Source organism: Plasmodium falciparum (assembly GCF_000002765.6).
Source record: "Plasmodium falciparum 3D7 genome assembly, chromosome: 7".
NCBI lineage: Eukaryota > Apicomplexa > Aconoidasida > Haemosporida > Plasmodiidae > Plasmodium > Plasmodium falciparum.
In genome coordinates this window covers 827,501-837,500 of record NC_004328.3, presented here as the reverse complement: position 1 = coordinate 837,500, position 10,000 = coordinate 827,501, and the positions used below count along the sequence as shown (strand labels likewise).

Below are 10,000 nucleotides of genomic sequence, written 5' to 3'. Positions count from 1 at the left end.
ATAAAATATTTTTTTTATAGAATAAAAAAAAATGTTTTATGTTTTTGCGAATAACGGGAATATTGAAAAAAAAAAGTATGTCCTGTTTTTAATTTTATATGTATCATTTATTTATTTATTTATTTATTTTTATATATTTTAATAAAATAACATCCATTGCGAGTCACCTATATTTTATTAAACTATTAATAAATATATCTTATATTTTTTAAAAATGGACATACTTTTATTTTTTCCAGAAATAAATGTATCCATGAAAAATAAAGTATCATTTAAAAAAAAAAATAATAAAAATAATAATTAAGCCAAACAAACAAATATATGAGTGAATATTTTTGTTATAATAAAAAAATAAATTGTAAAATGTTCATAATTTAAATTTTCAATTCAAAATATTTTGAAGCTTTAAGGGTTTAAAAATAAGAAAAATACTAAAATAAATAAATAAATAAATAAATAAATAAATATATATATATATATATATATATATATATTGATATATATATATATATATATTAAATGTGTTTAAAAATTATGATTAATATGGACCAATATTATAATTTCACATAAATGTTTTACGAAAAAGATATATTTTTTAACTATTTATCATTTATAAAAAAATGGACCTCCACATAATTATTATTGTTGGTAATTAATTGAAGAATATTCAGGACTCATAGAATGAATTTCATCAATCCAATATTTATATTCAGCTGGACTTAAAAATTCTGAATGATAACCTTCGTTCACTATTTCTACTCTATATTTTTTTTTATCTAAAGATTCTATCAAACTTAAACTTTTTTTCAAGTACCTTTTTTTATCGTTTGTTGTATGTACAAATATGATATATGGATAATCTGAGATATTTATTTTTTTCCTGATTTTACTTGAAAAGAAATTTTCTTCAACAGGTGATATTAAAAGCTGAAAGGTTAAAATAAAAACAAGGTTTTAAAAAATATATATAATGTAAGAATGTATTTACCACATATATATATACATATATATATATATATATATATATATATATATATATATATAATTGAATAGTTTAAAACTTTAACATGAAAACGTATAAAATATTATATGATCGTTTTGTTTTATTTTTATATATTTGTATAAACCATTGGAACCTTGGGACCATCGAGGTGGGTAGCTAAAATACATCCAAACTTATAAGCAACAATTACATGAGGTTTTAATTTGTCAAAAGACTTATTAGCCTTGTATAAAAAGGTAGAATATAATAATTCGTATATTATTATAGATCCAATGAAAAAAATAATCACCGTGATAATAATACAAGGAAGTATTAATATATATGCATAACTACTTACTATACATAAATAGTAAAAACAAACTAATGCACAACATATACATAAAATATATATAAAAATAAAAATTAAAATGTCCAGGGTTCTATATTTCTTTCTTGAAGATAAAATATTTTCCTTACCATATAGTTCTTCAAGGATCTTTCTGATCATTTGACTTTTTTCATCTTCGTGTATATGAAGATACAAAATTTTTATTCGTTCCATCTCTTTTTTTTAACACACAAGGATATTTTAATATAAATGCACTATAAATATATATATATATATATATATATATTTATATTTATATTTATATTTATTTATTATATATTATTATAATATATAATAAGATAACAGTTAAATTAAATTAAAAAAACGTTTAACGTATATAAGTAATATCTATATTTTTATTATTTCATAAAAAATATAATATTTTATAATATTACACATACTTATAATATCTATACTTATATTTTAATATTTAATATGGTACCGAATAAACAACATTTTTATTCTGTTCTATAGTTCTGCTTTTTCTTTTACTTTTGTTCTGTACTTTTTTCATAATTCCCCTTAGAGTTATTTTTCCTTGTAATTTTTTCACAAATGAAAATAATGAGAATATAGATTATATATATATATATATATATATATATATTATAGTATTATTATTATTTTTTTTTTTTTTTATGAACAAGTAATAAAAAAAGGAATTTTTTTTTTTAAATAATTATGAACGTTCAGAATAAAATGAGGTTATATATACATATAAATGAATAGAAAAAAAAAAGTATACATAAATAAACTTTTTAGCTAACTAAAATAATTATGTCTTATTATTAAATTTTTATAATTTGAAATTTATTAAATATAATAAACAAATATATGTTTATATGTTAAAATTAAGGAGGATATTACAAATTGGTTACATCACGATTATTAAATTATGAAGAGGACAACACATGTATTCCTTTTTAAATAAATAAAAAAAAATATATATATATAATATATATATATATATATATTTTAAAATGAGACAATAAGAAATAATTTCATAGGTTTTATATCATATATATATATATATATATATTTTTTTTTCATGTTCTTATGATTTTATTTAAGTACTTAAAATGAAGGAAAATATAAAGATATTATACATACACGGGTAATAAAAAGGGAGCTAATACTTTATATGATTAACCCATAATAATAATAATGTTTTGTTTTTCATAAATAATATATATATATATATATATTTATTTATTTATATTCTTATGTACATATTCTTTTTTATGTTAATAGGTTCCACATTTTTGGGGAAAGCAAGAAGAAGAAAATAATTGAAAAAGCCGTTGGAAAAAAAAATTTATTTATAGCAGGCATTAATCAAAGGAGAAGCATTAGTTCTTTTATTTTGTTCCTTGTATTTATAATATGTGTTATGTTATTTAACATATATATATCTTATAAATTTTCTGATATCATATTTCTTATAATAACAATAATATTATCGGTAAATTGAAAAAAAAGGGACGATATAATAAAATGAAATATATATGTATACATATAAGGAATGTATAATTTTTTTGAAATTGTTACAAAAATATTACATGTCTATAAATTTGTACAAGTAAATAAATAAATAAATAAATATATATATATATATATATATATATTTTTTTTTTTTTAGATTGTTATAATTTTAGTTGTATATTTTATCGGATCACATTTAATTCTTTATTATATTATGAAGAAGTCAATTAAACAAGCAGAGCAAAGAGTTCAAATGTACGACCCTGATGTTGTTGTTGGAATATATTTTGGAGCTGTTGTAGCTATGAATCTTAACTACAGAAATGGAAAAAAGCCTCTAGTATATAAAAGAAGCTATTATTAAAAATGGATATGCATGTACATGTACACACACATACATACACACATACATACACACATATATACATGTATGTATGTATATATATATATATATTATTATTATTTCTCCTATAGATTCTTGTATCCCCATCTGTTAAGACGTTTCAAAAATTTACACACAACTTAGATATTGATTTGTCTACTTTTCCATATGTAATAATTGTTAACGGATCTGATGATACTATAACTCCAATGAGTATTTGTGATGAACTTATTTCTACGGTTCCTTTAGGAAAAGGAAGACTAGAAATTGTTCATGATGATCATTCCTATTCTAAATTAAAAGAATCTGATTTTAAGTAAGGAAGAGAGAGTAAAATAAAATGAACATATGTATGTGCATGTATATATATATATCTATCTATCTATATATATCTATCTATATATATATATATATATATATATATATATATATATATATATGTTTGTATATTTTATTTTTTTTTGGTAGAGCGTGGATTAAAGAAGCTAAATACAAACCTTCTACAACTGTAGTTAATATAGCAAAAAAATTAAAGGATGAAAAAATGGGCAACCGATATATTGTAAATACAGGTGATATCAGTGAATTATCTTCATATGAAAAAGATAATATGAAAGAAGATGATCCTTTGGTATAATATTATATGGAAATTTTATATGTAATAATATAAAAAACGTACTTGATATTTTATCATTTTAAAACACGATTATATATATATATATATATATATATATATATATCCATATAGATATATATTCATTTATTTATTCGTTAATGTTTTTCACTATCCCTTTTAATTTATTATAAGAATTTGATAAATTTTCACATGTACATATATAGAATAACCTTTTTGATTTTTAAGTAAAAATATTTTATTTTTCCATACATTTTAATATATATATTATATTTTTTTTTTTTTTTTTTTTTTTTTTTTTCAAGTGATTTTCATTTTTCCTTATGTATTATATATTACCGTATTGATTTAAAAATTCTTATTGATTTAATTTTGTTTTGAAGGAAATATTAAACACATATTTCGGGAACTTACCAAAATGAAAAATGAAAAATAAAGAATGAATAAAAGAGTGTGCTTATATAATAGTACAGTATAATAAAGTTACACAAAAAAAAAAAAAAAAATAAATAATAAAAATAATAAATATAAATAAATATATACATATATATATATATATATATATATATATATATATATATATAATGTAATATGAAGTAATTATTGTATTGTATTATATTATATTTGCTTCTCTTTAAGTAATATTAAAGATGTCATGCCATATGTTTCTAAATGAAAAATCTTTAAGATTGTTAAGGTAGAATACAAAAATGTTATATGAGTTAAAAAAAAAGAGAAATCTTCTGAATAATTTTTTTCGTAAAAATGTTTTAGTTGAAAAAGGTTTGAATATAAGATATTTTCATTTCAATAGGAGTCCAGAAGAAAAAAATGATTTTAATTTTTTGAAAAAATATAATTTTCATTTATTTAAAAATGATGGCATTTACCAAAAAAAAAATATAACGTACTGTACGAATCCTAAAGGACAATATAAAGAATTTGTAAAAGAGAAGAATAATCATTATGAAAAGAAAGAAAAAGTATCAGATGTTCTTAATTACCCAGAAAGTAAATCATTTCCATATGCATCTATTTCTATTATTATAGGTATGATAGGTATATCAGGATTATTAAAATTTTTAATATATAATTTAAAAAATTGTGATAATGAAAAGAGTATTAGATTACAGGTAGATAAAATAATACATCATTTAGATAAATATTTTATTTTACATAATACTGAAAAACGAAAAGGAATGGATATAAATAATAAAATTTTTAATATAAAATATATAACATGTGCATTTTATATCAATGAAAATATATTGCAGTGTTCAATTCAATTATTGACTTTTTTTTTATCTTCATGTTTTCTTGAAAAATATTATGGACCTATAAAATATATTTCTTTATTTTTATGTGGATCTATATTTTCTAATCTGATAAGTTTACAGTTCTTTAAATTTTTAAAACAAGTTGAATCTTTAAGGATGGTTGATTTTGTACTTATACATCCATCAGGGTCTATGGCTTTTATATGTGCTTTGTGTTCTTTATATTTTAAGAAATGGGCTATTTGGAAAAATATACCTATACACTGTTCTGTTTTAATGGTACCATATTTAATTTCTACCTTTTACGGAATATCATCGTTATATAAAATTAAAAAACACAATACAATCAATGCAAATAAAGTAACAAATGATGAATTAAAGAATTATCAAAAAGAAATGTTACAAAATAATAAAGGTGTTTTAAACAATAAATCAGACCATAACGATATGATAAATAATATTAATGATAATATAAATATACATAATAATACACAAGAGATAAATAAGAATCCTATAAATATGAAAGACTGTCGAATGGTTGATACAAACAATACCTTAAATACATTAAAAAATTATTTAATTATTAATGCGTGTGATTCTGTTATACAGAAGAGGAAAAGGGAAAATGTGTTTTTTAATAAAAAATTACAAAATTTAAAGAAAGAAGCACAAGAATGTATTAACGAAATAAATGATAAGTCAGAAAAAATGTTTTTTGCTCTTTCATCTGCCTTTACTGATATGTTTGGTATACTTCTAGCCACAGCAGCTTGCTGTTTTATGAAATGTGTTAAATATATAAAATGACATCACATTTTTTTTTTTTTTTTGTTTTGTATTATTATATATATATATATATATATATATATATGTTTATATTATTTATTTATTTTACATAACATACATTTCATAGTTAAAATTAAAAAATTTAACAATTTGAAGAAAATCATATATGGTAATATCATAAATATTATAATTATAATTGTATAAATAAAAATATGTACATATATATATATATATATATATATATATATTTTTTATTTTTTTTCATCAAAAGGATAATTTTGGTTTTTCTTTTATCTTAGGTATTATTTTTGATGAATTTGTCAGAGAAGATTGTGATGCCTTTCTCTTAACAGTTATATAAAGTGAAGCATTTGCATGCTTAGCAATTTCATCAGCTGTCATTTTTTTTTTATTCATATTATTAAAATTAGACAAATCCGAATCAAGTACCTTTTGTAAAATATTACTATGGTTATTTTCCATAAAAGAATCCGATGATTCTTTTAAAAAGGAGGATTTGTTTTTATTTGTATAAAAATGTAATATTGGATCTTTACATATGTATGAATTACTCTGGTTTTTACTTTGGTTTAATTTAGATTCGTCATTTTCCATAGATATCCATTTTTCTTCATTATTCTTCTTTTTTATTTTTGTTAACAATTCTTTTTTTATTGTATACCCTTTTAAATTATTCTTTATAGGGAATTTGTTAAAAGTTAAACTTCTCAAGGTTTTTATATATTGTAATTTATTTTCTTGCAAATTTATACTATTATTAGGAATAATATTATCCTTTTTTATATTTTCATCATTTATATTATTTCCTTCCATTATCATCTCTGAATTCATTGGTTCTATATTTAACTTCATCACATCTCTGTTATTATTGGTCTTTTCTAGTGAATGTTCTTTTTCATCATCACTTTTATCATTTTCCCATGAAGCGTAATTTTTTCGTATTAAATTTTCATCCAATAATATTTTATCCTCCTTATTTTTTAAATCAAAAAAGCTACCTACCTCCTTTGGAGTATTAACAAAATTAAATGCATTAAGTAAATCTGTAAAATAATTTGTAACCATTCCTTGATCCTCCTAGATAATACAGCGAACATATAAATTATTACATATGATAATATTAAACATAAATATATATATATATATATATTATTATTTTATTACCTTTTTTATGTCCTCATCTTTCTGCTCTTTATTTATTTCAATTTCCTTTTCTGCAATAAAAAAAAAAAAAAAAAAAAAAAAAAATTCATTATAAAATTATATTTATATAAATATATCACATATATATATATATATATATTTTTTTTTTATACCATTAATATCCTCACTTTTGAAAAACTCACCCATTAATAACGTTTCTTTTGGTACAACATCTTGTATATCATTAGACATACCCGTTTTAAAAATATGTTTATCACAATTCCTTTTAAGTTGCATATTTTCAAGATATAAATTATTAGTAGATTTCTTATTTGTTTTGAAAGCATCTTTTTCTTTTATATTAATAATATGTTCTTTAAAATTTTGCTTTTTTATTAAAATAGGGAATTTCTTTGTATTGTTCAATTTAATTTTAGATAACTTATTTAATACAAGTGGTACTGTTCTTTTAGATATTTTCTCATCATATTTTATAGAATTACTATGTTTAGTATCTATAAATTCATCATTTGAACTGTCATCAAAATTTTCTATACACTTACTATTTTGCTTCTTCTTTATACTAGATACACATTCTTCTAAAATACTTTTTTTTATAATCATTTTTGAGAATTTTTTAAAATAATATTCTTCTTTCATTTTTAATAAATTTTTTAATGATGGTAACTTCTTTTTTTGTATATTATTCATCGTTTTTTCGATTTCTTTATTTTTTCCTTTTTCACTTTCTTTTTTTTCTAACAACTGAATTTTTTGTTTATTTGTTTTAATATCTTCGTTCTTTAAAATATTTATTTCTGAAATTTTATATTCTGGTATATCATTCTTATCAACTTGTTTTTTCTTTTCTTCATTACTTTTATTTTTTTCTTCATATTTGTCACTATTATTATTATTATTATTATTATTATCATTATCATTATCATTATCATTATCATTATTTGTATCTACTTTTTGTTGTACATTTATTTTATTAAACAACATACTTTTAATAAAATTTTCTTTATAACTTCTTTTTAAAATAAATTTGGAATTTAATCTATTGTTAATTATATTTATGTCTAATTGTTTGTGTGATAGGATATCCCTCTTATCATCCTTGCCATCCTTTTCATTTTTTTGGTCCTGTTCTTTCTTTTTGATAACCTCCCGTTCCTCATGTAGCACACTTTTACTCATACCTTTTTGAATCACCACTCGGCTATCTGTATCATTTTGTTTTTCTTTGTCTTCTTTATATTCATGAATAGAATGTATGATTCCATTCTTACAATTATCACTTGATATCATAAATTTCTTAAAACTTTCATTTTCCTTTTTATCCTTTTCGATTTCTTTAGACGTTAACAATTTATCATTTAAGTTATCAGCTCCCTTTTGAGTTACACCTTTTTTTGTATTTGTGTGTTTCAATATATGTTCATCCTTATTACTATCATCAGCTTTTTTTTTCTTTTGTGCTTTATATAAATCATATTTTAAAGATTCTTCTAAGGAATCCTCTCTTTTTTGCATATTCTCATATAATTTTGATGACAATATATTTTTATCCATACAATTTTTATACATATTCATATTATTATATCTTAAGTAATAATTTCCCATCATACTACTAGTTCTATAATTATTTTTTATAGATGATGAATCATATGAATTTATATTCACAAATTTTTTATCATTATAAATATCATTATTATAAATATTATTACTATAAATATTATTACTATAAATATTATTACTATAAATATCATTAAAAATAATTTCACTTAATGATGGTTTACAAATATTAACATCCCTTGAATTTATCGCTTTAAATTTTAAAGTTAAAGGAATTAGTTTCCATATTTTATATAAATGTAGCCATTTTTTATCATCAAACAATATAGCTATATATTTCAAATCATCTGAACTATTTTCCCATATATGACGATACAATATCCACGATCTATTATTTCTTTTCACACATAACCATTTTAAATCCTTGGGACATGTTTCCCATCTGTCGCTAATAGCTAACCAACCTTTATCATTAGTTTCACAAGCTAACCATTCTAAATCGTCTAATTTATGGGTCCTTAAATCATAGTCCTTTTCGTTTTCTTCTCTAAGAATTTCATATTTATCATTCACTACATTTTTACAGTTCAACTGGGTTAAAGTTATATGTATTAATTTGGAACACTCGTATATTTTTTTGTCTCTCTAAAAAATATATATATATATATATATATATATATATATATATATTTATATATTTATGTATTTTTTTTTTTTTTTTTTTTTTTTTTTTTTGAATACACCATATTTATTGTAATATTATTCACAAAATAATTATATATAAATGTAATTACAAATATGCAGGCCTGAATAATCTTTACATGTTTCATATATATATATATATATATATATATATATATTTATTTATTATTATTATTTATTACGATGGGACTTGTATTCAATATGGTATGAATGAAAGGAAGAACGGATAAGACTAAAAATGGAAAACAATATGAATTTGACATATATGTATTTATATATATTATATACCTTTTCTATATCTTAATTTTTCCTATTTTTTAATTTTAACAATGCATTCTAATTACCTGATTTGTTTATATCAGAACATAGGTATTCTATTATATCACATATATTATTAACAAATATATTTATTAATTTTAAATTTATTTTTCCTCCATCGAGTTTTTTTTTCTAAACAAGATAAAAAAAAATTATTCATAAATGTATAATTTAAATAATAATTGTTTATTATATTATATTATATTATATATATATATATATAATATATTTTTACGTTTACATTTCTTAATTGATTCTTATATGAATATATAGAACTTTCATACTTTTTTATTTTTTGGGAAGTTCT

The 10,000-nt window shown here is 19.6% G+C and overlaps 4 protein-coding genes across 4 annotated transcripts in view; 2 read left to right on the top strand and 2 right to left on the bottom strand.

Moving 5' to 3' along the window:
• Positions 1-639: 639 nt before the first annotated feature.
• PF3D7_0718900 (conserved Plasmodium protein, unknown function) lies at positions 640-1,544 on the bottom strand (the record flags this gene model as incomplete). Its single annotated transcript, XM_002808738.1, has 2 exons — positions 640-927; positions 1,128-1,544. The coding sequence occupies 2 exons, from the start codon at positions 1,542-1,544 to the stop codon at positions 640-642; spliced, it is 705 nt and encodes a 234-aa protein (XP_002808784.1).
• Positions 1,545-2,449: 905 nt separating this feature from the next.
• On the top strand, positions 2,450-3,871 carry PF3D7_0718800 (conserved protein, unknown function; the record flags this gene model as incomplete). The annotated part of the gene is made up of 5 exons (XM_002808737.1): positions 2,450-2,484; positions 2,622-2,832; positions 3,010-3,192; positions 3,327-3,550; positions 3,703-3,871. 5 exons carry the CDS (start codon positions 2,450-2,452, stop codon positions 3,869-3,871), a joined length of 822 nt encoding a protein of 273 aa, XP_002808783.1.
• A 707-nt stretch (positions 3,872-4,578) lies between these two features.
• On the top strand, positions 4,579-5,952 carry PF3D7_0718700 (conserved Plasmodium membrane protein, unknown function; the record flags this gene model as incomplete). The annotated part of the gene is made up of 1 exon (XM_001349053.1): positions 4,579-5,952. One exon carries the CDS (start codon positions 4,579-4,581, stop codon positions 5,950-5,952), a length of 1,374 nt encoding a protein of 457 aa, XP_001349089.1.
• Positions 5,953-6,195: 243 nt separating this feature from the next.
• PF3D7_0718600 (conserved Plasmodium protein, unknown function) overlaps positions 6,196-10,000 on the bottom strand; it is a gene marked incomplete at both ends in the record, with an annotated part of 4,469 nt that continues 664 nt past the window's right edge. The window contains 6 exons of the mRNA XM_024473139.1: positions 6,196-7,029; positions 7,117-7,166; positions 7,269-9,318; positions 9,558-9,607; positions 9,720-9,825; positions 9,929-9,998. Of these exons, the coding sequence (XP_024329046.1) occupies positions 6,196-7,029; positions 7,117-7,166; positions 7,269-9,318; positions 9,558-9,607; positions 9,720-9,825; positions 9,929-9,998 (3,160 nt within the window). The remainder of the gene's footprint in view (positions 7,030-7,116; positions 7,167-7,268; positions 9,319-9,557; positions 9,608-9,719; positions 9,826-9,928; positions 9,999-10,000) is intronic.